Below are 25,898 nucleotides of genomic sequence, written 5' to 3'. Positions count from 1 at the left end.
AAGCTTTCCTCCGCGCTCAGAAACACTTTCCCAGGCCGGATCCGTTCCCAGCAAAAAATGTGCAGTCTAAAAGCGGGATCTCTGCTGGCCCAGGCTGTAAGCGAGTGGGGGGAGCCTGGCGTGGGGCTGCAACGGCAGTGCCTGCGCGGACGAGACCGCGCTGCCGGGCAAGGCGCTCTGTGCCGCGGCCAAGGCTGCGGCTGGGCATGAGCTGCTCTCGTTTGATGGGAACGGCTCGTAAAGACTCAGGGAGTGGCTTGGCTTGTGCCAACGGCTCTTTGGAGATCAAAGAGATTTTTAATGTCCTTTAAAGATCATTTAAGTAATGGGGCATACTGCACGGGGAAGGGAGAAGGAGGAAAAAGTGCTATGTGGGCTCCCCCTTTCCTGCAACATCCCCTTGCAAGTGGTCTGATGTGACCACCTGATATTTATTTCTTCTGATATGGGGAGAAATAGGCCTGGGCTTAGAGAAAGAAAATACACTTTATTGGTGGGCTGGTTAGCAACAAGTGCTTCCCCGTCACTGCCCGAGCTGGGCACGGGGACGATGGTGCTGCAGGCATCACCAGCCCCACAGTGGGTCACTCCCTTGCCTCACCCAAGGACAATATTGTGACAGGAACATCTCTAACAGCCTCTGTAACGCACGCAGGATGCCACAGCTGTCAGCCGGGCGCCCTGCTGCTCATCCATCCCTGTCCCACGCCCTTCCCGCTTGCCACGGTGGCAGGGCCCCACTCGCACGGCTGTGTCCCGGCTTCGGTGGACCAGCTCCCACGCGCCGTTCTTGGGGCACTGAAGGAAGCAAGGCAAGTGGTTCATCTACAAGATTTACCCTGCAAAAGGAGCATGGACAGATGGACGGTTCAGCTCCCACTTCCCTCTCCCCTGTGCAAGCAGCATTCGGGTGAAGCTCAGGCAAGATCCTGGGCATGGGCATCGGCCAGGTCTGCAGGCCCCTGGACCTGGTGGGAAGGGGGACCTCAGCATTGCCTAGCTTTAGACCCCACACACCAACCGCACCCAAAATGCGCTGAGAGCTCCTCATCGCCCTTATCTAGTCCAGTTCTGCCTTCTGCATGTTGCTGCAGACCTATCCTTCCTCCCCCAGACTTGTAGGGCTCTGCTTCAGTCCCGGCTCCGAGGCAGAGGCTGACCCTGGGCAGGGGCAGGGCAAGGGGAAAGGGTTCGGGGATGTAGAGGACACCAGAGCACCGGGAGGGTGTAAGTCAGAGAGACTAGGGATGACACCAACGCTGCAACCCCACCGGCTCCCCCTCGACAGGCTCTCGGCCCCCTCCTCTGCCTCCGCGTTGTCCCTTTCCCTCAGGCGTCGCGGATGCGGTAGGTGGTGGCACGGCTGCTGCCCATGGCCTCCTCCTTGGAGCTGGACACCAGGGCCAGGGCAGACTGGGGCCCCGGGTGGGGCCTCTGGGCTGCCCCCCGGCGCAGCCTGCCCCGGTACTTGTCCCCAGCCATGAAGTACAAAATGGGGTCGAGGCAGCTGTTGATGCTGGCCAGGGGCCGCGTGATCTTGTAGGTGAAGTTGATGATGTTGAGGGTCCGGCAGTCCGCTTGGAAGTAGCGGGAGGTGTAGTAGAGGGTCCGGGTGATGTGGAAAGGCACAAAGCAGATCGCGAAGACGGTGAGCACGATGATGATCATCTTGATGGAGCGCTTCTTGTAGGAGGGCATTCGGGGGCTGGGGCTGGAGAAGCTGGATTTGCAAAGCTTCTTGGCCATCAGGCAGTAGCACACGACAATGACCATGAAGGGCACCCCGAAGAGGAGAGCCATGATGGAGGAGCTGTAGTGCACATAGTGATCGAAGTCCTTGGGCTTGGTGGTGTCGTGGCAAATGGTGCTGTTGTCACTGGAGCTGATGGTAACAAAGACGAGGTTGGGGATGAGGCAGACAGTGACGACAAGCCACACACCCGTGCAAACGAGGCGCGCATGCTTGGTCTTCGCCCACTTCAGGGAGCGGATAGGGTGACAGATGCCCATGTAGCGGTGGACACTGATACACGTGAGGAAAAGGATGCTGCTGTAGAGGTTCGCGTAGAAAAGGAAGCGCACTATCTTGCAGAGCCCTTCCCCAAACGGCCAGTTGTTGCGGTCAGCATAGTAGTAGACCAAGGTGGGGAGGGAGAGCACGTAGAGGGTGTCAGAGACAGCCAGGTTAAACATGTAGGTCGTGGTGGCATTCCATGGCCTCATCCTGGAGACGAAAATCCACAAGGCCCAAGAATTGAGCAGCAGCCCCACCACAAACACGAACGCGTAGGAGATGGGTAGCAGGATGAACTTGAACTCCTCGTTGAACACACACTTTTCTTCTGCCGCAGCGGTGGTGTTCCCTACCAGCCAGGAAGCGGGCGTTGGTGTCCACAGGGCAACTGGGGATGTCCTCGCTGAAGTGGCCATGTTCACAAAGCCAGATCTAGAAGAGCAGTAAATAAAAACACATTAGTTGTCGATCGCAACCATTGTCAGGCACAAAGAGTGGAAGGGAGCCAAAGATGCCAGATTCCCCCCCCCCCCCCCCCTCCAGGAGGTCCAGCCACTTTGATGATTCTGTTTTTTCTCAGCTCTCACATTTGGGCCTTGCACTCGGCCAAGAAAGGCTTGACAAATCCTCCCCTTCGGAGCCCCCACAACGACACCCGTTAATCATCCCTTTGAGCACCGCGCAGCGACACCAGCGCTGCATGAGAGCCCGGGAAGCACGCCTCAGACAGCAAGGCCTGCGTCCCCCCCCGCCACGCCGGGCCCCAGCCGCCGGGCCAGCAAACCCACCGTGCCGCCGACAAAGAAACCTTTGTGAGCCACAGCAACCCCCTGCTCGGTGCCAGCACAGCCGCTGGAAACCAGCTCAGTCTAATTGGCACCATCCTGACAATGCTGCTCGTCCCGGGGGGGTCCTTGACAGAAGAAAGGCTGGAGGAGAAGAAAGGCTTGTCTGGGGGATGTTATGGCCTGCAGAAATCCTTGGGGGCTGTTAAAGGAGCCTCTGGGAGAGCGTGTCCCTGGACAGTGAGGGGCCTCCGGCTGCCGGGTGTTCTCAATAGGAGAGCGGTGATCTAAGCGGTGCAGAGAGGAGCTGCGACAGAGCCAAGTCCCAGCCCAAGAGAGTGCAAGTTCACAAGCCAGGCAGGACATCTCCCCGTTGCACATTGTTAGGATCAAAGACTGGGAGTCTCATCGTCCTGGCAAATTAATCCCCAGGGTGAAATGTGGGGGCAAACTATAAAATGATTGCATCTGCATCTCAAGATGTCTGAAGTTCAGAGTCCACTTCTCCAGAAGAAAGAGGGAGCTTCTACCACAGTTGTCACATCCTACAAAGCCTTGGGTCTCAGAAGCGTTTCAGCATCTCAGTTCTTCCAAGATTGCCTTGCTTCCTTGCAAAGCACTTCCAGAGCAGCTGCTTCCATCGGCCAAGGCAGCAGACGGAGAAGCCACAGGCAGGGTGGACAGAGGCAACTCAACAGTTGGCCCCACAATGATGGAGGGTAAAAGAGCAGCAAACTGGAGTAAAAAAAAAAAAAAAACAATCCTCTTTTAGCTGTCAGCTGCTGCAAGTCCAATTGGGCAATTTGTATATTCTGGCTTTGGCCCGGTGCACAAGCTTGGTGCCAGCCAGTGCTTCTGCAGCTTTGCTAACAGCAGGCCAAAGTCATACCTTAAGCAAGGACACAACACCAGAACATTTTAACTGCATTTTGTGCTCTCACTAGATATGCCATTTTTATTTCCACCTGGTAGGTTAAAACCATAATTAGAGATGCTCAAAAAAACGTAATTGTAAAGCCATATATTCTTATCTCATGCATGTGCATCTATAGGGGTCCAGTAAAGATTTGCTCCTGGGCCAGTGGCATCTACCAAAGGTCAAGGGGAAAATATAAAGCTATTGCTGGTAATATTTCAGAAGATTCAAAAGTAATAGGGCCTGGCCAGTTACACAGGCTAAGCTGCATTTTCGCGGTGGGCTGCATCGAATCCTGGAGTTTTAAACATAACCAAAAGCAAGGGCTTATTTGGAGAGCCAGGAAAGGCAGGCTGCACGTGTAACCTGAGGCTGGTGCTTCTGTACACAGTGGTGCTGGAAAGGACGAAGACTGACTCTGGGCAGGCTCAACACCATCTCCCCGTTCTGGGGGCAAGTGACTAGGGTCCATGGTGTCCTTAGATGAGTAACCAGGGAAATCTGAAGCGGGAGCAGGAGTTGGCTTCTGCCGTGCTGTAGGGAGAGCTGAGGGTGCATCTGAATGCTGCATCTCACAGCAGGGGTTGCGCAGTGTGCATTCGGTTTGTGCTGGTTCAGGGCTCATCCGGGAGATGAAGTTAGGACAGAGGAGGACTCCAGGTCCGGGGAGATGACACACGCCGATGGGATGCTGGTTTCAGTGATACGAGGTTGAAGGCTGCATTGTCTTCTGCTCTCCTCCCTTGATTGCCTCTTCCTCATGGCCCATTTATCCCTTTCATTCATGGCCCCAGGGTCAGGTCAGATTTGATCCATTTTGTCACTTTGCTCTGCAGAGCCTTGCCTGGATAGATTGGCATTCCTAGATTTACAGTTGTCATGATCATAAATTAATCAGCAGGCAGACGGGCTGAGAGACAGGAGGGTGTCCGTGCCGGGCCAGCCTCCGCGGCTACACACGCTCTGCACCATTTGTTTGAGTTCTGGGCTGAGCTGGAGCCTCAGCCCCAAATCAAACACTCTGCAATTGCTTTCCAGTTACAGAAAGTGCAGATTGCTTCACAGCTTTATTACAGAGATGAGTTCAGAGAGCAACAGGCAGGTCCAGATCAAACATTAACAAAGGAAACTCAGTCAATTCCCCCGGAAACAGGAGATAAAACCAGCTCATGGGAAACCCTAGCAGCCTCTGGGCTCTGGTACCAGCTGTGTCTTGCAATCTTGGCTTGGACAGCCTTGCAGAAACACCTCCACGGAAATCCCAGGTGCTGGGAGAGGACGGTGGCAGGGATTTGGGAAGTGGCCTGTCTTTGCTGCCAGCACGGGCTGCAGCACCAGGAGCTGCTGGGCAACGCCAGCATCCCGCTGAAGGGGACGTGGGGCATCCTGTGAGGAGGGTACACCCAGGTCGCCCTCACCTACGTGGTTAAAACACCCATCTGAGAGGTCCCAGGGCACTGGGGCTATCAAGAATCAAACGGTCTCTGCCACTTAGTTTAGCCAGTTTCACCAGGTCTCGTCCCTGGGCCGTGTCCATCAGCCACATTTCAGATATGTGCAGGGCAGAAGTTTCCACATGTCTGGGAGCTGAGAAGATCCCCCAGCCCCGGGCTGTTTTGGGGTGGTGTGTCCAGCTCCCTTGGCATTCTTGGGTGTGTTTTACGGTGTTATCCTGACTTGAGCCTGGACAGCTGCTCTGCTGCCCAGACACGCCTGTAAGGAAGTGGAGGAAGACCGAAATTGCACCATCGGTGTAGTGAGGACTGAGGAGCTTGCTCAGCTGCAAAGCTGCTGGCAGAGCCTCCTTTCTAATAAGCTTATTTCAGGCAGTCTCTGACCAGATCTAGCCTGGATATTTTTTCCCAACTTCAACTATACAGTTATTCATTGTCCTGGAGAAATGAGCAAATAATGCTGCTTCACCCACGAAGACTGTGGAACATTGTATGTTCTCAGCTTGGGTAAGAAGAACGAGCCCTGGATAGAAAGCTGGCGTGCCAGGGAGTTAATAACGAAATGCAGTTGCCTATTCTTCTCTACCACTTCCATCCTTTGTGCAAGACCATCTCAGACGATTACCACGATTCACAGATAAACACCAGCTGATAAGCACGTAGCTGGCAAGACGCAAGGCCTGAGAAAGTAATAAGATTCGGACTCTTTCTGCCAGCAAAGCCATCCCCACCAGAGCCCGCACGGCAAAGCTGAGCAGTGGCTGTGCGGCAGAGCAGCGAATACTCTGGAGAGAACAGGGAACAGGGAGCGGCTCAGTGGGATCAAAGCGGTGCCTGTACCACCCAGCTGCGGTTCGGACCGAGCGTGCACATACCCCATCTGTGCTCAAGCCTTCCTCGCACCGGCGTCTGCTCAGCTTCCCACCCCAGCTGCAGGCCTTGGTCCCCATTCCCCAGCCCCAGCCACGTCGAGTCTGAAGTTGGGTCTATGAATCTTTTTGACAGCCGTGTCCTTAGAGAAAGGGCAGGGAGACGCACACAGGGGAAGGCCTTTGCAGAGTGGATCCAGTTACTGAGCTACCTTCCAGAAAAGACATCAACCCATCAGTTCACCTGCCTTTAAGGGACCTGGTGACGCGTTCCTCCTGGGAAAACCCTGCTGCTCCAGGTGTCTGCACCTGAAAGGTGGCTTCACCCCCCAGGCAGAGCAGGATCATGAGGAAGTCACTATTACATGATGTCCTTCAGCTGCGGTTTTCCTAATGCTGCAGCACAAGGCCATGTCAGAGCAAGTTTCAGAACAGAAATAAGGGGAGATGCTGGGAATCCCAGGCCCGAGATGGGTGTCCGTGGGAATTTCCTGACTCCATCAGAACATACAGAGCTCTGCTGGGCTGCTCTGCCCCTGCAAAGCCAGGAAAGGAGGGACTGGGCTTGCAGGGAGAGTCTAGCTCTGGGTATAACACAGCGCCTTGGAAGACTCACCTTCCAGCATCCCATTAAACCGGTCTAAATTTATCACAAAATAAAATTTTCAGTACATTTTTGCTGGCAGGACTGTCAAGAAAATCCAAGCACTGAAACCCCTGAGCTTGTGCCAGGCCTGGGCTGAGCACCTGGAACCCCCTCGGGGGGGAAGAAAGCAGCAGCCACCTCTGTCTCGGGTGCAGCCAGACTCTCGTCGTCGCTGGGGTTTGTTGCACCGGTCTGGCCAGCAGCTGAGGATGTGAAGAACCAGGAGATTTGTTTGCCTCTTCTAACCTCTGAATAAACGGAGCATGAAACGAGACCTACCAGACCGGACATGCTGAAGGATTCGGCGACCAAAGCCAATTTCCACGAAACATGGGTCAACGATGACGAGGAAAACAGAAAAAAAACAGTGGATTTAAAAAAACTAACACCAAAAAGAAAAGAGAAAGACAAAAGGAAAGGGAGAAAACATCTGAGTAGCTGCCTGGTGGAGGGCTGTTAGATGGGAGCATAGGTTCGCGGTGTCTATCACCCCAAAATACAAAGTCTTGAGCATAGTCAATATTTAGCAACATCTTTTAGCTGTTCCTAAGCAAGTTTTCTTCAGGAAAACCGAAAGACAAAAATGTGAGACGACTACATTTGACACTCTTAATCTTCACAGCTGAGGTTTCCTGCTTCCTCATCTTAGTCATGATCAAAATCAGTGGTTTAAGCTGCTCTGATTTACATTAGTCCACGCTGAGGACACGTCATCGCCGGGCCTGTTCCCATTTCTAGGTAACTTCAGCAGCACCGTTTTCCCTGGCCACGTGTGGACTTTTTCCGGAGGGAGGAAGCGCCGCTGCAGCGGGGCTCCGAGCTCCATCACGGCTCCGAGCTCCATCTCAGCCGTGTCCCGGCCAGATGCCTGGGAGCTGGTCAGGGGGATGAAAAGCCCCGGAGGAAAAGGACGCGGAGCGGCTCGCCTGGACCCCGGCGCGCCGCAGCGTTTCCCGGGCCTCCCGCGTGTCGAGTTTACGTGGGCGGCGGAAAGGCACCAATAAAATGAATGAGCCTGGCGGTGCCGATGCCGCACTCCGCTCGGGAGCCAAAGGTCCTGCCGCCCCGGGAGCACGGGGGACGCCGGGCTGCCCCGCGCCGTCGTGCCGGGTGTCCGGGGCAGGGCCGGGCGGCGCTTTGGGAGCCGCCGACGGAAAAGCGAATCGCGGAGAGGGGCGGCCGAGCCGCTGGGGCAGGGGTGCCCCAAACCCGGCTGCCGCTGGAAGCGCGGGAAACGCAGGGCTTTGCTTCTCGCCCAAACGCTGGGAAATTGCAAAACAAGGGGAAATTATGCAAAACATCCCGCACAAGGACCCTTGTCCCTAATCGCCACGTGGTTCGCACAGCCAAAGCCCTGGCACAAGGGGCGTGTGACCTAATTTCGTTTTGATCCCTTTTTCCTTCGGCTGCTAGTGCAGCTGCAGCCGAAAGGCGAACGCCAAGTCGCTGCCTCCGGAGCCGATGCTTCCTCCCCCGCGAATGCCAGCAGAGCTGGGGCCGGACGCTTTCCCTGCAGGAATGCCAGCAGAGCCGGGGCTCGCCGGGGCTGGATGCTCTCAGTGCTGCCCGGTGCCTCCCAAAGCCCGCGGGTCCTCTCCGAGGTGACACCATTTCCCAGTGGGGTGGGAGGTGACACTGGGGTCGTCTTTTTTACTAATTTTGCCATTTCGTCAGGGTTTCCCCAACCCCCCCCCCCCCGCCTCTTCGGGGAGCCCTAGCACGAGGCAGAGCCGGAGGGCAGCTCACCTCCGGAGGGGACGACCCCTCGGAGCGAGGGAGAGGGGGAAGAGGAGGAGGAGGAGGCAGCGCGTGGGGAGGGATGAAGGCCCTGCAGCCGGCAGGGAGAACGCCCGGGCCCGGCTGGGGCGAGGGTGACGGCGAGGACGTCGGCCCCCCGACACCCTGCCCGCGCGGCCCCCCGTCCGCGCCCCCGCCGCTGCCACCTCACCTGCGGTCCCGGAGCGGGGCCCATGCTGGGCCGGGGCCCTCGAGCGGCGTCGCTCCCGCTCCCGCTCTGCGGGGCCGGGGCCCGGCTCCGGGAGCAAAGTGCCAGGGAGAGGCAGGGCCGGAGGCGGGCGGAGGCGGGGGCAGGCGCCCGAGGCCACTGCCACCGCCGCCAGCTCCCCTCGCCGCCCGCCGCCTCGGCCCCCCGACCGCGAGAGGGGCCGTGGGGCGCGGGCGTGGGGCTGTGCCCGCCGTGGGGCCCAGGACGCCGTCCTCGTTGCCGCCAGGGCCACCACGATGGGTCTCGGCCGCATGCCGCAGCCCCTCGCGCCCCCCAAGGCCGGGCACATGGCCCCCGGGGCCGCCCCGTCCTGCCCCACCAGCGGGGCCGGGGCTGCCCCGACGCCGGCACCGGCACAGGGATGGCTCCCGCCTTGCTGCCCCCCAACCCTGCACCCCTGGGGTGACCCGCTTGCACGGGCCGAGCCCTCTCCTGGGGACAAAGGTGGCCACTGCCACCTTGAGGCCACCCTGGGCATAGTGTCCCCAACGCTGCTCCGCACCGGCACCCCGGCACCCTGCATCCCGCCGGGAGGATGCTCCGCACCGGCACCCCAGCACCCTGCATCCCGCCGGGAGGATGCTCCGCACCGGCACCCTGCATCCCGCCGGGATGCTGCTCCGCACTGGCACCCCGGCACCCTGCATCCCACCAGGATACTGCTCCGCACCAGCACCCCAGCACCCTGCATCCCGGCGGCTTTAATTTCCCCGGGAGAAGGTGGATCGGCGCAAAGGGCGGCTGGTGCCTGGACACGTCAGTGCTGCTTGCGGAGGACCCAGCCAAAGCCGTGGGTTTAGGAGCGCGTTTGCACCCCAGCAGCAGAAGGTCCTAAACCCGCAGCCCGGGGAAGCGGCACGTGCCAGAGCAGCCGGGCGCTAGGAGGGAGCAAGGCCGCCCGGGCCAGCTGTCACCGCATCGCGGCCACCATCAAAGACCACGGCCCGCGGCACCGTCCGAGCCCTGAGACTTTATTCTCGATTGCAACAGCAAGAGGAGTGAGGAAACAGCGACGCAGTCTTCGAAAGGGTGTGAAAAAAGGCACTTGGGAACGGCAGAGCGGGGCAGGGCGGAGGGAAGCACCCGGCAGCGGGGCCCGGCCTCTCGCTGGGGACGCCTGAGAGTTTCGGGGTGTCGGTTTGGGTCCATCAGTGGTGCTGGGCAAAGGTGTTGCCCTCTGCGGCCATGCACGGACCAGAGCCGCGAGAGCGGGGGCCGGGCAGCTCCCGGTGCCCAGGCGACCACCCGCAGAAGCTGGGCCTTGAGGTCCGCAGCATCGGGCTCCCTGACGGTGCTTCGGCGCCTGCGTTCGGGGCAACCACGAGAGCGTGTCCCCGCCTGCCAGGGCACATCCCGCCCCAGCTCACGTGGGGGGTGCAGCGTGGATGGTCCTCACCTCCAGCGTGTCCCGCGTCCCTGTCCCACAGGCTGGCGAGGGTCAGCATGGTCCTTCCGTTGCTTTGGGGAAGGAAGGACACGGGGTGAGACCCGGACAGCGTCAGTCTCGACGGCCACAGAAACTCCCTGAGACTTTCCAGTGGAGAAACATCCAGTTGCTTACTGGTGAGGCCAGGCAGCTTGGCAGCGTGGCTGGTTTCACCGCAAGGCCAGTAGGTCCGGAGCTGGGTGCAGGCATGGCACGGGTGGGTGCTGCAGGTCCGGAGCTGGGTGCAGGCATGGCACGGGTGGGTGCTGCAGCTGTCACTGGAGCACGTTCAGCAAGACATCGGCGGTGGTGGTGAAGACTGCAGAGGAAGCCAGCCAAGAGCGTGTTTCCCAATCACAGGTTTATCCCTGCGACCTCCAGTCCTGCCTCCTTCTGCTCTGGGCTCCGGGCGCTTTAGAGCAGAAGCTCCCCAAGAAGCTCCTTGGAGGAAACCTGCACGTGGCACGTGCCACGCTGGCGTCTAGGCGTTTGGTTTCAGGTAGGGTCTCTGCTGCGGGCTTCCAGTGGTGCCCTCACGGAGCTTGGCTTGGATGAGCTTGCGGTGAGTAGGGCTCAGCACCCCGGCTTCCAGCAGGTCCTGCTCAGTGATGTCTCTGCACGGTGGGGTGAGAGAGAGCAGCCGTGGGGAAGCCATGAGAGGGTGCAAGGACACAGTGTCCTCAGGGATCCAGAAGGAATTGGGGGCTTGATCGGCTAATGGTCCCCTCTTCTGCACTCTACCTTTCCTCCCTCCCTCCGGGCTCAGGGACCTAGGGGACACAGGAGCTGGCCTGACCTGCTCCACTACTGCTTTGGCACTTGGGGACCGATTGCGCCTGTCCTGTGCCCCTCTATGAGCTCCAGGACTTGCTGGATACCTGAAGAACTCGAGGTCATCCCAGCCGTTTTCGTACAGCCCCTCCTTGTATTGCTCCAGGCCGAGGTGACTCAGCCACGCGCCGATGCTGCGGGAGCGGTCCCCTCTGTCGCAGGGCCACTGGGGAGAGAAGAACGAGGACACGACCCAGCAGTGTCGCGACAGAGGACCACGGCACGGCCGCCCGCACTTCCCCCATCCGTAAGAAGCAGGATCCCAGCGTTGCTGCTCCTCCGCCTTCCCTCGCTATCCCGCTGCCCCGGCAGAGCGACGCCGGGAGACCGTGCCAGGCTTTGCCGGTGGCCTCGTGTCCCAAAGCAGGTCCCCAAGGCCAAGTCCCCTGCCCTGCCCGATCCCCGCGGTGCCGCACGCAGCCCGGCGGTACCTCCGTGGCGCGGCCGTGCCGCCGCGCATCCCGCGCCGGCCCCGGCGCCTCCGGGCATCCCCGCGGCGGCGGCTCCAGGGCGCTGCGGGTCTGGCGCAGCTGCGCCTTGGGGCCGCCGGCCGCGGTGCCGTCGGGGCGGCCGCGCTGCTCGGGGGCCGCCCGGTCCAGCTCGCTGAGGCACCTCGCCATGTGCAGCGCCGTCAGCGAGCAGTCGCCCACCGCCGCCTCCCTCTCCAGGACGGCCGATTTGGGCCGCTTCTGCCTGCCGGCGGGGAGGGGGCTGAGCTGGCGCCCGCGGCCGGGGCCCCCCGCCCCGCTTCGGGGCCCCCCGCCCCACGGCTCCTGCTCGGCGGGCGGCGGGGCCGGGCCGCGGGGCCGCGGGGTCTCCGTCTGCCTCTCGCCGCGGGGACGCCGGAGGGCGGCGGGGCCGCCGGACGCCAGGGCCCAGGTGGTGGGCAGCCCCTCGAATATGAAGTAGGCCGGGTTGGTGTAGCTGCTGGCCGCGTCCGGGACGCTGCGGGGCCGGCTCCTGCAACGCACGGCGGGGCGAGGCGGCCTTAGCGCCGCGGGGGCGGCGGGGCCGGCGGCGGGGCCGGGCTCTGCGGCGGGTACCTGAGGCGGTGCACGGGCGGCTTGGAGCACGTCGGCTCGTCGGCAGCCGCTTCGGCATCCTCCTCCTCGAAGCTGATCCACTCTGCAAACAAGAAGGCTGCTGAAGGCTTGCAAGAGATTCGAGGCAGAAAGGGCACCGTTAAAGAGCTGCGTGCGGATGTTCAAGTCCTGGCCTCTTTCAAGAGGAGCACGGAGGATGAGCTGGTCCGTGCACGGCCTCCGCTCGCTGCCGGGGATGGGGAGGGCATGGGGAGCGCTCAGCCACCCTCGACCCACCCCAGGCGAAGCGGGGGCAGCCGAAGAGCGCGGCGACGTTACCGTAGAGCCTCTCGCGGGTGCTGCGCCTGTCCTTGGGGACGCGGACCTTCATCCAGCCGCGCATGGAGCCCGTCTCCTCGCCGCGGTGGAAGAGGAAGGTCTCGAACTGCTGGGCCATGCTGCCAATCATGGACCTCATGGCGATGCAGCACTCGCCTGCGCCCGCAGCGCGGAGGAGTTAGCGGAGCCGGAGCAGGGCGGCCCCGTCTCCCGGCGCGGGAACCCTTCCAGCAGCAGCCCGGAGCGGGTGCTGCGCTGGGGAGGGGGGATGCCGGGGTCCCTGCCGCCAAATCCCCCGGGGACGCACCGTAGGACTCGCAGCTCTCCACGCCCTTGATGCCGAGCAGCAGGTGCTGGTCCCCCAGGTACTCCAGGTCCGAGAGGATGGGGTGCAGCTGCGGGCGGGCAGAGCGGGTGCTGGCAGCGCCCCGGGCCGCCCCAGGCGGGAGGGATAGGGAAGGGGGGCGACGGGGGTGCTCGGGAGCCGGCGCGGAGGGGCAGCGGGTGCCTCGTTCACCCGCCCCTGCCCTGCCGCTGCGGCCCGGACCCCCCCCTCTCCCCGGCGCTCACCACGGGCAAGTGCTTAGCCGACCAGCCGAGCTTGAGGAAGCCGGGGATGTCGCAGCTCTGGGACGTGTTCTCCCCGCTCCGCTGGGGCTCTGCCGGCGGGAGAGCATGAGGGGCGGCCGCTCCCCCCCGCCCCGCCCCACCGCCCTGCCCCACCGCGCCCCAGCCCTAACCGGAGGCGAGCCGGTGCCTCCGTGCCGTGCCCCGGCCCCGGCCCCGGCCCCAGCTCACCCTCCAGGCAGTAGGAGTGAAACTCGATGTAGCACTTGCTGCGGCTGGCGGTTTTCACGATCACCTCGATGCTCTCCCACTCGATGCAGGCCAGGCACTCGGCGCTGGAGCCGGGCACTGCAGGGCGGCACCAGCAGCTCAGCGCGAGCTGGCTGAGCACCGCGCTCGGGGCCCCGCACGTTGGGGTGGTAGGAGGTGACAAACCCAGGAAGAAGCAGGGCTGAGAGCTGTCCCTGGGCCCGATTGCTCCAGAGGCAATCACCCTCCCGGAGAGGGTGCTCCTCACCTTCACCCTCACCCTCACCCTCACCCTCACCATCACCATCGCCATCACCATCACCATCGCCGTCACCATCGCCATCACCATCACCATCGCCATCGCCATCGCCATCACCATCACCATCGCCGTCACCATCGCCATCACCATCACCATCGCCATCACCATCGCCATCACCATCGCCATCGCCGTCACCATCACCATCGCCGTCACCATTACCCTCACCATCGCCGTCACCATTACCCTCACCCTCACCGTCACCCTCACCGTCACCCTCACCATCACCCTCACCCTCACCCCCACCATCACCATGACCATGACCCTCACCCTCACCCTCATCATCACCATCACCATCACCCTCACCCTCACCCTCACTCTCACCATCACCATCACCATCTCTCTTACCCTTCTTGGGCACAAACTGCGATGTCACTCCCACCTCGAAGGTGGCAAAGACCGGCGAGTGGTCACTGGTCACAATGTCATCGGTGCAGCCTGAAACGCAAGAAGGGGGAGACAAGTGACGGCCACTGACCCCCAGCACCCCCGGCAGCCCTGCTGCGGCTCAGCTCCCCCCAGGTCCCCGGCAGGGCCCTGGGGGACCTCACTCACCATACGAGTTACAGACCACGTGGGTCTCCGGGTGCGACTTCCACAGGATGCGGTCGCACCACGAGGGGACGTTGATCCTCATCTAGGAATGGGAAAAATTGTGTTCCCACAGTCCTCAAATATGGCTGCTTTCTCCCACCAACCCAGTGCTTCTCCCACCCCAGTTGTTTTCTCTTGTTCCCCACCAAGGGAATGGATCGAGGACCCCTAAAAGATGTTTCCCTCCTGCCCAAACCCTCTTCGGCAAAGGCGAAGGGCTGAGCATGGAGCAGGATCTGCGCTTGCCACGCAGCCTGCCTGGCACTGTCCCCAGCTGCTGTCCCCATTTCCCCAGCACAGTCCTGGACATCCGGGGCCCTGGCCTTGGCGTGAGAGCGTGGGAACTCACCCCTGTGGTCTTGAACTTCTGCCAGATGTAGTTGTCCCGGGAGCCTCGTTCGTACCGGTAGGTGGGAGGGAAGGAGATGTCACCCTCTCCTGGAAACCCAGATGCGGAGCTGAGCCAGGGCAGGTGTCGTGGCTGTCCCCATGGCTGGAACCGGGCTGGGGACATCGTCCACCATGCTCCCGTCCTGCCGGGGCTCTCCCGAGCAGCATTCCCCATTCCCATGCTGGGAGCAGCACGGCTGTGTCCCAGTGGCACGCGAGTGCCAGGGTGGAGGCCAGCCTCCCTCCCCACCCAGCTGCACTGCCCGGGGGGGGCTGTCCTTGGTGCACATCAAGGTCCCTCCCGTTTTTGGCACCTTGTGCCAGCACTCACTGAATCGTAGGAAGACCTTGCTCTTCTCCCGCTCCAGGTTGAGCTGGTCCACAGCCAGGAGGGCTTCAAACTCCCTCTTGGTTACATGGGCTAGGATGTCCTGGGCAGGGAGGAGGAAAGAGGCCGTGAGCATCTAGGCTTTTCTTCACCCCTCCCTCTGCTTCAGCATCCTGACGGGCATCCAGGGCCCTTTCTGGTTCCTCCTCGGTACCAGCCACAGCAGGGACCCTGAGTGCACGCCCTGGGCTTCCCTCCATGCCTGCTTTCTTGGGGACCGGGACGGTGCCTCGCTGGTGTTGCCCTGCCCCAGTGACAGCTCCAGCACGGCCCCTCGTCCCTGCGGTGCTCCCGCACATGCCCATCCTACACGCGCTCCTACCTGCACGTCCATGTTGAGGCGGTAGTTGAGGTCCCCGAACCAGAAGAGGTGGGTGAAGCGCAGGGTGAGGTCGAAGGCGCTGAGCCGCTTGTCACCCAGCACCAGCGAGCGCAGGATGTCACTGTAGTTCTGGTTCCTCCTGCACCGCGCGGGGGGACGGCAGCAGAGCGGGTGAGGCAGCCCCACCACCGGCCCCGGCCCCAGGGCCAGCCCCATCCCACCCAGCCGCTGGGCCCCGTATGGTGGGGGCAGCCCACCCAGGATGGGGACAGGGAGCAGCAGCCCTGAACCCAGTGTCTGACATTCAGGGACCAAAACTTCTCTCCCTGCAAAGGGCCCTGGGTGCAACCCCAGCTCCCTTCCAGCTGCGCTTGCAAGCAGCGAGCGGGAAACACGGCCGGAGAAGCTGTGTGTAAGCTTGCCGTAACGCAGAGGAAACAGAGACCCATGAGGAAGGATATCCTTTGTTACTGGGCGGCTTTTTTGTTTTGTGTTTTATTGCTGTTTCCTCTGTGGTTCATCCAAAAATCTCTGTGATCGCTTTGCAAGTGACCCGTCCAAACAGGGACCCACCTCGACCATTATGCCTTGCTACCGCCAACCCCAGCGGGTTCGTCCCCCCGCCCCGCTCCCTCCATCACCTGTGGGTCTTCTCACTCCCTGAGGCCAGGTGGCAGTTCACGAACCCGAAGGATGTCCCGTTGAAAAGGAAGGAGACGCCCACAGCTCCCTTGTTGCCTGCGGGGACACGCGGGGCACTGAGCAGCCGGGGAGGGGGGGACGATGCTCCCTCACGGCACGGCAGAGGTGGCATGCGGTGGTCCCCACGCCGTGCCCCCCCCGGCTGCCACCCCAGCTTGAGGCATCCCTGACCACAACAGCCCACCCTGCCTCGTCCCACCCGGAGGACTCGCGGCCCCTTCGCAGCCCCCACCGAGGGTGTTGGCAATGCCCGTCTTCACGCTGGACGTGTTCACGTGGCTGATGCGCCGCTCGTGCTCTGGTTTCACCAGCACCACTATCTTGATGCTCCAGAGGCACTGCAGGGCGACCTGCGGGAGACAGCGGTGAGCCGGCCAGGGACGGGGGTCACCTGGGGTGCCCGGCCCCTGCCCATGCCTGCCCGCTGCCCCCGACGAGCGGGAAAGGGTGAAGGAGCAGAGATGAAGAGGACATTGGGTTTGGGTGTGAGAGCCCCAGCTCAATTACCACTGGGTAATCAGCTTCCTGAACCTATCTGTGGAAGTCTTCAGCCTTTTTGTCAAGTGGACGTGCCCCTGACAAGGCTGGAGAGGGCAGCTAAGACCCCAAGACGTGTCCCCTTCGAGCTTTGGCCCACGCCATTACCACTCGGTAGTCTATGGCCATCAGCGTCTTCAGGGATGCTCGCAGGAACTCCACCCACTCGCGATCGCCCAGGGAGTTCTCCTGGGTGCCCACCACGTAGATGTCGTGCGGGATGCAGGCTGTGGTCTCGTCCGGAGTGCGCCCCAGGCCCCGTGATGTCAGCCAGGACGCGAGGGACCGGGGCGGCGGGGTGCTGCCTGGGGGCAGAGGGGACAGCGGTCACCAAGCAGCATTTCCTGGTGGGATGACAGCGCGGGGCTGCCTCCAGGGCTGGTTCCCTGAGCCCCGGGCCCTGCACGGGTCAAGGCCCCACGGGGGATGGAAAGTATCATGTCAACCACACGGTCCACCCATGCACAGCCCAGACCTGTGCTGAGATTTCCTGCTACGCTCCAAAACCCTCCCAGTATCCCAGCTCCTCTGTTTGCTCCACACAACCACAAAATCAGTGGATCACGACAGGACTGACAAAGCTGAAAAAGGCCCGGCTGGGACCTTCTCCAGGCTTCTCGTCTCAGCAAGGAGCAGCTCCAACACCAGACGTCCCAGGGCAGCTCCTGCAGGCCTCCCCTTCCAAAGCCCTCCCTGGACACGCAACCAGCCACCACGGCCTCCCCGCATGACGTGAGCGCTCCCGGCCCCTTACCCATGTTCCATGTCCCGACGTACACCGAGATGAGGTCGGGCTCGTCCAGGCTGGAGTGCTGGATCTTCATGAGCTGCAGCAGCTGGCAGAAGGCTTCTCGCTTCTGCGGGAAGACAGGGGTGTCCCCAGAGCCCCGGCGCAGGACCCAGGGCACTGGGAAACGCGGCACCACAAGAGATGCCGACGGCCAGGTCTGCGGAGCTGCGGCCGGGCCGCGGGGACATTGACCCCCAGGCGTGGGAGCCAGGGACATGCAGCGCTATTGACCTGGGGACGCAGCGTGGTCCTCTTACCCGCGCGCTCGGGAAGACGAAGTCTCTGCTCAGGCTCTTGTGCTGGTCCCGGTCGTACACCAGTCTCACCTTGCTCTGCACGCTCTGGTATTTGATCAGCTGCAGGACTGGACGCCCGCGGGCGTGAGCGGGGCAACGGCAGGGCCCCCAAGTCGTGCCCCCCCCAATCCGGCACCCCCCGGCCTCGGCCGCGTGGGGCTGGGGGCACGCGCAGCCCGCTCCCCGCTGTCCCCATGGTCTCCGGAGAGGAAGGAGCCCATCACCTCAGCATCAGGCCTGTCCCCAGGGGGGGTGTCCCAGGGAGGTCCCTTGCAGCGGGAACCCCCAGCCCTGCACTGTCCCCCGGGGAGTGGCAGGGGGTCGGGGGCTCCTTACTCTTGTCCTGAGGGATGGTCTCTTCCGGGGTCCCGCCGCCCTTCTTGGTGACGGCCACCGTGCCCGACTCCACGTCCACCGTGAGGGTGGCTCGCTGCGACTTGCCCACCTTCACCTGCGCCACGGGGACACGCGCGCGGGGGTCAGCGCCCGCCCCTGCTCCGTCTGCCCCCCCGGGGCCACAGTTGGCCCGGCCCGGCCTCACCTCGAAGCTCTGCACGGCCAGGGGCTTGGTGGCCGGCGGGGGGGCCGGGGCCACGCTGGGCAGCGCCAGGTTGTGCTTGGACACCGTCTCCTGCAGCGACCTCAGCACCTGTGGAGAGAGACGGGCGCGAAGCAGGGAGACGGTGACGCCCCCGGGGGTGGCAGAGGGACCCCCACCCCTCTGAGGGGGTCTGGGAATGGCAGTCCTCCGCCTTAGCATCCCGAACTTCTGTCCCGCTGCCCCGTCTGCAGCCCCCCAGCTCTGCAGCGCGCCTTGCCCCGTCTCGGCGATGAGGCCGGGCGCATCGGGCACCTTTTTCTCCAGGGAAGAGAGAAGATGGTTGACAGCGGAGATCTTGCTGAGGAGCAGCTCCAGGTCCGGGTCGCTGGCCAGGAGGCCCTGGGGAGAGAGACGGACGCTGGCTGGCGGCGGAGGCTTTCGGAGCGGCACAGTCGGATCCGGCTGCTGGGTTGCTCCCCGGCCGGTCCCACCGCTGAGGATGCACCACGCCGGGGCCCCGTCCCCGCAGGGCCCGCAGCACCTTTGCAGGGCACATGGGCACCGAAACCGCCCCGCGCGGCTCCTCGCCGTCCCCACTCTCGCCCGCACGCGACGAGGCGTCTGCGGCCCCCAGCGCCAGGCCGGGGCCGGCCGCGCTCCCCCCGGGGGCTCACCTGGTCCCTGGCGGGGCTGCGGGGGGAAGCGGGAGGGTCGAACACCTTGGCCAGCGTCTCCAAACCAGCCAGCGTGAAGTCGATCTCGCTGCAGAGGGACGAGGAGGAGCGTGAGCGCGCGTGAGCCGTGCAGCAGGGCGTCCGCGGCGTGGCGGGGCCGTGCATCCCGCCCGCGGTCCTGCACGGGAGCCGCCGCCGCCGGGACGGGGACGGGGAAGGGGACGGGGACCGGGGCCACTCGCCTGTGCAGCCCCCGGCACGCGGTGACGAGCGCGGTGCTGAGGTGCCGCAGCTGCAGGTTCCCGTTGCGCAGAGCCTCCAGGTCCAGCTGCAGGTGGTGGGTGAGGTACTCGGCCATGAAGCCCATGAAGTCGCTGGCTGGGCTGCGAGGGCGGGAGGGGGCTGAGAGCGCGGCAGCCTTCTCCTGCCCCCGGGGCCGGGTGCGAAGTCCCCCCCCGCGGCATCTCCGCCAGCAGGAACCGCGGCGGGGGGGCCGGGGCAGCGTTACCTGCTGTGGACCTGCTCCTGCAGCCGCAGGTGCAGCTGCTGCGAGATGGGGGTCCGGCCCGCGGGAGCACCGCCGGCCCGGGCGCCGGGGGGGGACGCGTTGGCGGGGACGACACCGCGGCCATCGTCCCCATCTGCGGCAGACGGGCACGGCTCAGGGGGACGGGGCACGGCTCGCCCGCTCCGTCCTCCTCTTCCTCCTCCTCCTCCTCCTCCTCCTCCTCCCCGGCCGCCCCCGGCCCCCGGCCCCCGCGCACCCGAGTCCTCGTCGGCCGCCTCCCGCGCCCGGTGCACGGGGTAGAGCAGCGGCGTCACCAGGCCGTTGTTGGGCTGCTGGTAGGCGCCGACCAGGTCGGTGAGGGTGCGGAAGCACTTCGCCTGGATGCCCTGGACGGTCTGGGGAAGGGGGAGGACGGGACGTCGCCGCGGCGTCGCCCAGCGCCGCGCCGGGCACCGGCGTTCGCAGGCTGCAGCTGCAAACCGCTGCGAGGCCGCGCTGCAAAAAAGGCTCCGCGCAGAGAATTCACATCCTGTGGGGCCGCGCGCCGCAGCCGGCTCATGCGAAGAGAAAACCGCACCGCTCGCTTGCAGCTCCGGCGTGCCTGGAAGTGCAAACGCCGCCCGCGCGAGCTGCCCCCGCCCCGGGTGCCCCCCTGCCCCACAGCCCCGCTCCACCCACCTGGACGGAGAGCAGCCCCTCGTCGTCGGGGAGGATGCGGTAGGTGTGCACGTGCCGCTGGAACCTGCCACGAGCGCGCAAGGTCTCAGCGGCGCCCGCCCCGCGCGCTCCCTGCTCCGGGCGACGCGCGCCGCCTTCCCGGCAGCGGGGCCGCGGCTCGGGCTGCTGCCGCTGCTCAGCTCCCTGCCAGCCATCGCCGCAGCACCAGGGCACGCGCTGGACCCCGGCGAGGCTGGGGGGGCACCGGGTTAGTCCCCTGCACCCCCCCCCCGCCCCGCCCCGCGCTCCTCGGCACCATGTGTTTGCAATTTGCACCACGCGCCGGGCCAGGAAAACCATAGGAAACGGGGCGGCATCCATCCAGCCTGGCGAGAGGCACCGCCCGCTCGTGGGTGCGGACGTGTCGCCGCGCCGCGGCCTCCGGCAGCCCCCCGCCGCCCTCCGCGACCCCCCGGCGGTGCCTCCCCGAGCGCGGAGAGGACGGATGCTCTGCCGCTCGCTGCGGGGAGGAGGAAAGGGCAGAAAGGGCTCCCTTCCCGGCACGCTGGGGCTCCGGCACCGTTCCCGGGGGCCGTGCAAGCCGTGCTCCCCCCGGGCAGCGCCCGAGGCTGTGCATCCCGCTGCTTGCAGCGCCCCGCGCTCCGGATGCTGCTGATTTGGGATGGGATGGAGAGGCAACGCTGGGCGGCCCCCTCCGCCCCCGGCATCGACCCCCTTGGGCCGGAGCGAGTTTTGGGTCATCCCTCCAGGGCTCCCGGCCGGGGCTGCTGCCGGCCCCCCGGGACACGGCATCTCCCGCGGCCGGAGCTGGGCATCGCCGGGAGCTTCCCCACGCGGCCGCCGGCAGCCTGGCCCGTGCCGCCCGCTCCGCCCGGGGCCCGTGGGTCGGAGAGGGAGCCGGAGGGGGACGAGGAGGGGGGGTAACTCACAGGAGGCACAGGGCGTACGCCCCCGACACCGACTCGCTGTCCCGCACCAGGAAGCAGCCGTCCTTGCCCGCTTTGGCCAGCAGGTCCTCAGCCACCACCCGGCTGATGTCGCGGTGGTACCAGCCGGCTGCCGCCATCCTCCGGGGCCCAGCCCGGCATCAGCGCTGGCTCCCCACGGCCGCGATGGGAGGATGAGGATGGAGCAAGGGCGAGCCGGGCGCTGCAGATCCCGGCGGCCGCGGGCCGGCTGCTCACGGGCACGGCCGCATCCTGGCCGGGTGCTGATGCAGGCGGCAGCAAGGGATGCAGCGGGTCAGGCGGTGCCGGGCACCGGGCTTTGCCGGGAGCGGCTGCGGGTGCAGATGCTCTCCATCCACCTGGCTCCGGCCGGCCTGTCCGGAGCGGGGAAGAGGTGCGGATCAGCGAACCGGGCCATTCCCAAGGCAGCATCCCACCGCGGCCGCCCAGCTCCCGCCCCGGCTCCCGGGGATGCTCTCACCTTCCCTCCGCTGGGGCGGCGGAGCCGGGAGGATGCAGGGCCCGACGGCGGCTTCCTCCGCCGCGCTGCCGCCCCGACCCCGCGCTTCCCCGCGCCGGGGCACCGCCACCCCCGGCCCCCCGGCCCCGCCGCCGGGCCTGCTCCGCTCGGCACGCCGGGCTCCCCGCCGCCGCGCTTCCTCCTTCGCTGCACTTCCCTGGCCCCGCTGTCAGGACCAGCCTCCTCGCTCCTCCTCCCCCGCGGCGCCCGGAGGAAGCGGCGCAGTCATGTGGGTGCTGCGGGCGCTGGGGCTGGTCCCCCCCCCGGGCAGGGGGCCGCGGGGCGCAGGACTTTGTCCCGGCAGCATCCGCAGGGCCCAGAGCCGGAGCGCGGCCGGGTCCCGAGACCGAGCGCGGGAGCTTCCTCGGCCCGGAAAGCCCCGGTGCAGCTGGCGAGCCGCCCCGGCCGGGGCCCAGCACCGCGCCGGCCGCCTGCACAGCAGATGTTTCGGAGGGTGCAAACCCGGCCCGGGGTGGGGGCGGTTTGCACGGCGGGGCGATGGGGCTGCTGGGTCTGGCCGTCGCGGCCCCGGCCTTTCCCGACGCTCTCTGGCCGTGAGCAAAGCCCGATTTTGGATGGGACAAAATGGCTAAAAGCTGGCGGACGCTCAGCAAAGGGACCCGGCTGACCCCCCCTGCAGAAAGCAGCCCGGCCAGAGCAGCGCTGGCGCCTCGCCGGCTGTTTTTCCTGGGGATGAGGTCCAGGGAAAGCCGGGGGCATTTGCTGGGAGCGAGCCTGCGAAACGAGCCGCAGCAACGGGAGCTGCCAACGGCCCTGGGACGACGCTGCTCCCGGGGCGACGCTGCTCCCGGGGCGACGCTGCTCCCGGGGCGATGCTGCTCCCGGGGCGACGCTGCTCCTGGGGTGATGCTGCTCCCGGGGCGACGCTGCTCCCGGGGCGACGCTGCTCCCGGGGTGATGCTGCTCCCGGGGCGATGCTGCTCCCGGGGTGACGCTGCTCCCGGGGCGACGCTGCTCCCGGGGCGATGCTGCTCCCGGGGTGACGCTGCTCCTGGGGTGATGCTGCTCCCGGGGCGACGCTGCTCCCGGGGCGACGCTGCTCCCGGGGTGACGCTGCTCCCGGGGTGACGCTGCTCCCGGGGCGATGCTGCTCCCGGGGCGACGCTGCCCCGGAGCATCTTGCTGCACGCTGCAGCCGTGGAGCGGGCGCCTTTGCCGCGCGTGTGGCGGGAGCACCGGGGAGGCTCGTGCAGCTAGTGCCAGCCCCGTCGGGATGATTATCCGCACGGCACCTGGTTAATTACAGATGAGCAGCAGCCACCATCTGCTGCCGGGCGCCGGGGAAGCGCAGGGCCTGCCGGAGGAGGAGGACCGAGGCGTTTTCCACCCTTGCACCCTGCATTTTTCCCCACTGCCAGCCGGTTTCTTTGCACGGCCCAAGCCAGGGTGCAAGGCAGGTACCTGGCTCCCGTCACTGCTGTGCACCCGGCTGCACCGCCTTGCTTTGCACTGGGACCCAAAGGCAAACAGGAGGCCCCAGTCGTGCGCCCAGCGCTGCTGGGACGTGACCGCGGCCCCCGTCCCCCCGTCCCGGGCTTCCTCCTGGGCCGGGGCCACCTGGGCTCTCCGCCGTCGCAGGGGGAAGCTGTGGGCTGCGCTGCCGAGAAATTCGGCAGTCTCGTTTATTTTGGGCTGGCGGTTCGGCATTTGCATCTCTCGTCGCCTCCAGAGCCCGGCCGCGACGGGCAGGGCCCGGCTGCTCGCCGCCTGCAAAGCGGCTGGAGCAGAAAGCGCCGACCGCCTGGCGAGAGGGTCTTTGCGAGGGTCCCGCTGGAAACCCCGTCCCGCCGGAGACCCGCTCCCGCCGGAGCCGGCCGCCCGTCTCTGCCGCTCGGGAAGCGCCGCAGCGTCGTCGGCATCGAAGCGCCGCTGCCCCCGCCGCCCCACGGGTCGCGGGTCGCGTGTCCCCTGACCTTGGCAGAAATAGCGCCCGCTAATCTAGGCGCTAAGCCGCTCTGCTGCGTGCAATTAAAGAGATCACACGTCCCAGCCGTGGACAACGTGTTCCCATCGCTAAAGCCCCCCCGGCACGGCCGGCACGGCCGGGACCCCCCGCGGCGGCTCGCGGCACGGGGCTGAGTATGGGAGGGGTCGGTGCACAAGTGGTGATGGTTGTTAAGTTTCAAGTTTTCTATTTGCAGCAGCAAACCTTGAATTAACGACGTGCTAATCGGGTCAGGCGAGGCCAAAGCTGGGCGTTACGAAACGGCGTGGGGCGGTCGCCGGTCCTGCCGGACCTCCGCGGGCCGCTCCGGATGGAGGCGAAACCCCCCCTCCTCGGCGCATCCGCAGGCTGCCGTGGGCCTCTGCCCCCCTGCCCGCAAATTGGCATCGCAGTGGGGTGTTTCCTCCCTCCCGCTGCCTCGGATGTGCTTCCAGACCCTTTCCCGGGACCGCGGCCACCGCTCCGGTTCTGCTGCCCTGGAGGGATGGAGGCGGTGGCAGGTCCTGGGCTTGGAGGTGACCGGGCTGATGGACCACACCGGCCCTGCGAGAAGCCGCCTGCACCTCCCACCTCCCCAGCAGCCGCTCAAAAAGCGCAGGAGGGAGGAACAGCATCAGGCAGGTCGCTGGCTCCCGCGGGTGCCCGGGGCGTCCCGGCCCCGAAAGCCGCCACGTGAGCCGGCAGCCATGTGGAAGCCCCCCGGCGCGGAGCCTTCGCCGGCCGGGAGCAGAGCATCCCCCCCAATTACCGTCACCTCGCCCCTAAGCCTGCTTTGCCGATCTCCTAAGCCGCTTTCGCAGGGCCCCGGCAAGAGCGGCATTTATAGCCCACTCTTACTCGCGAAGCGCCTCCCGAATTAAGAAACTAATAGGATTCCAGCCCGAAAATACCTGGGCGGCGACGCGCACACACACGCCGCACATCTGCCGGCAAAGCCCCGCCGGAGCCGCGCGGGGTATAAGAGCGGCAGGAGCGGGAGCCGCAGCGAGCGGCGACGAAGGGCGGCGCCGGCGAGGAAGAGGAGGCTGCCGGTCCGGCCCGCAGGTACGAGCTCCCTGCGCCGCGGACCCGCCGCTTGGTAAAGGGCTGCAGAGCGGGGACGTCGGCGCCGGGCGCCTGGCTGGAAGGGGGGCAGCTTGGGGCTGGAAGAGCCAGAATCCGGCCAAAAGGGTTTGGAAGGAGGGCACGGACAGAGGTACCACGTTAGCAGAGCAGGAGAGCTTCGCCAAGCCAGGACAAGTCTCCGAATCCCTCCTCTCCGAGCCTTGGGACTCAGTGGAGGAGCTCGGCTCTTCCCTTCCCTCCTGCTTTTTATGCCCCCCGCCTGATTCCCAGGCTCCCGGGCCAGCGGAGGCTTCGCACCTCCTGCCCAGGAAACCCTGCCGATGAGGAGGATGCCTCAGCTTCATCGTCCATCTGCAGATCCCATATGAACGTCACCATCCATCATAACCTTTGATTGGCAGAGGGCAATCCAAGATCCCGCGGTTGGGACTAATCCGTCCCCTTCCAGTGGGGAAGAGGATCAGCTCCCCGCTGCGACAGCGGTCTCCTCGCTCTCCCCAGCGCCGGAGGCTGCCCCGGCACCGCTGGGGCTTAGCAGCCTGCCGCGGTTTAAGCCCTGCTCGCGGCCGAGCTGCCTAAGTTTAGGAAGCCGAGCTCATCCCTTCTAATCCCCCTGCAAATCGCCCGAGGATCAGCGAGGTCCCACACCTGGGAGCGAGCGCCGGGCCGGCATTTCCCATGGCCGGAGAAACCGGCTGCAGACGGGAGACCGACAGGCTCCAAGGTGTCCCCAACTCTGGCTCCTCCAGCACGGGAGCTTTTTGAGGGCATTATTTTGTGTGTTGGGGCAGGAAGGGGTCCTCGGGGGACGGATGCTCCGCGGAGGCCAGCGCTGCCGCGCGCTTTCAGACCCCCCTGCCAGCTCACCAGCATCAAACTGCTCTTGACCTTTCTGGCTGTGGTTTCCTCGCTCTCCTTGCGAGTGACTGTGCAAAACGAGCACGTTCCTCCTCCTCAGTCGTGACAGCAGCTTCCCTGCAGACACGAAAATACATAAAACGGCAATGCCCTGCACTGTCCTGTTCCTCTTCTTGCCTTTCCCAGCCTTGAGCTCGCTCCCTCGGGAGCGACCCCTGAGGTTTCCCCTTCCATTTTCTGAAGCCTGCCCTGCCTTGCGTGTCGGTCTCACTTCTTCTGCCTCTTCCTTTTCTCACCTCTTCCTCTTCGTCGCCTCTTGGCCCGGGAGGGGAGGGCTTGCTCGGCCGGGCTGTCCCCGCCGGGCCTCTGTGTCCGGAGAGCTCAGCCACCAGCACACGTCTCACGTGTGTCCCCACGTCCGCACGGTCCCGGGGAAACAGGGCAAAGCCCCGTTAAAATCAGAATATCCGCACTCTGCAAAGCCTAGACGTTGGGCTGGTGGGAGACATGAAAGGCCCTGAAGAGCTGTAGCCTGAGGACTCTAATTTATCTGCGTATTAGTGATTTTGTCCTGATTCCTGGCTGCCTCCTGGCAACGGCCGGCTGTCCCCATCCCCACGAGCTCCCCCAGCGTCTCCCTGCGTTTCTCCTGCAGGTCCCCGCTGCACCACGACCGATCCGAA

General features: G+C 64.7%; 2 protein-coding genes across 3 annotated transcripts; both read right to left on the bottom strand.

Annotated features, from left to right (window-relative positions):
• Positions 1 to 332: 332 nt before the first annotated feature.
• P2RY4 (pyrimidinergic receptor P2Y4) lies at positions 333 to 8,725 on the bottom strand. Of its 2 annotated transcripts, XM_064518468.1 has the most exons (3): positions 8,633 to 8,717; positions 2,803 to 3,534; positions 333 to 2,446 (listed from the first exon to the last, which is right to left on the bottom strand). In XM_064518468.1, exons 2-3 carry the CDS (start codon positions 2,895 to 2,897, stop codon positions 1,330 to 1,332), a joined length of 1,212 nt encoding a protein of 403 aa, XP_064374538.1. In that variant the 5' UTR covers positions 2,898 to 3,534; positions 8,633 to 8,717; the 3' UTR covers positions 333 to 1,329. The 2 variants fall into 2 exon arrangements, with proteins under 2 accessions (XP_064374538.1, XP_064374539.1); XM_064518469.1 differs by lacking the exon at positions 2,803 to 3,534 and having other exon boundaries at positions 8,633 to 8,725.
• A 919-nt stretch (positions 8,726 to 9,644) lies between these two features.
• LOC112980832 (phosphatidylinositol 3,4,5-trisphosphate 5-phosphatase 2-like) lies at positions 9,645 to 21,545 on the bottom strand. Its single transcript, XM_064518477.1, has 28 exons — positions 21,288 to 21,545; positions 20,789 to 21,180; positions 19,860 to 19,923; positions 19,438 to 19,576; positions 19,182 to 19,314; positions 18,916 to 19,056; positions 18,674 to 18,761; positions 18,312 to 18,398; positions 18,000 to 18,107; positions 17,795 to 17,909; positions 17,420 to 17,526; positions 17,127 to 17,229; positions 16,481 to 16,677; positions 16,068 to 16,185; positions 15,775 to 15,871; positions 15,134 to 15,272; positions 14,755 to 14,854; positions 14,383 to 14,471; positions 13,995 to 14,076; positions 13,788 to 13,877; positions 13,106 to 13,222; positions 12,878 to 12,966; positions 12,615 to 12,702; positions 12,308 to 12,463; positions 11,990 to 12,071; positions 11,378 to 11,906; positions 10,994 to 11,112; positions 9,645 to 10,729 (listed from the first exon to the last, which is right to left on the bottom strand). The coding sequence occupies exons 2-28, from the start codon at positions 20,923 to 20,925 to the stop codon at positions 10,597 to 10,599; spliced, it is 3,447 nt and encodes a 1,148-aa protein (XP_064374547.1). The 5' UTR covers positions 20,926 to 21,180; positions 21,288 to 21,545; the 3' UTR covers positions 9,645 to 10,596.
• Between the last annotated feature and the right edge of the window lie 4,353 nt (positions 21,546 to 25,898).

This window comes from Dromaius novaehollandiae, chromosome 11, assembly GCF_036370855.1.
Source record: "Dromaius novaehollandiae isolate bDroNov1 chromosome 11, bDroNov1.hap1, whole genome shotgun sequence".
Classification (NCBI taxonomy): Eukaryota; Metazoa; Chordata; class Aves; order Casuariiformes; family Dromaiidae; genus Dromaius; species Dromaius novaehollandiae.
This window is presented reverse-complemented; position numbering and strand designations above follow the sequence as displayed.

Excerpts from the sequence above, each read along its gene's own strand:
- P2RY4 (XM_064518468.1), bottom strand. The coding sequence starts at position 2,897 with ATGGTGCCAATTAGACTGAGCTGGTTTCCAGCGGCTGTGCTGGCACCG. Across the intron at positions 2,447-2,802 it reads GTTTCTTTGTCGGCGGCACG|ATCTGGCTTTGTGAACATGG; the intron begins GTGGGTTTGCTG and ends CTGCTCTTCTAG.
- LOC112980832 (XM_064518477.1), bottom strand. The coding sequence starts at position 20,925 with ATGGCGGCAGCCGGCTGGTACCACCGCGACATCAGCCGGGTGGTGGCT. Across the intron at positions 15,872-16,067 it reads GGGCATTGCCAACACCCTCG|GCAACAAGGGAGCTGTGGGC; the intron begins GTGGGGGCTGCG and ends GTGTCCCCGCAG. Across the intron at positions 13,223-13,787 it reads GCAGTTTGTGCCCAAGAAGG|TGCCCGGCTCCAGCGCCGAG; the intron begins GTAAGAGAGATG and ends GCCGCCCTGCAG.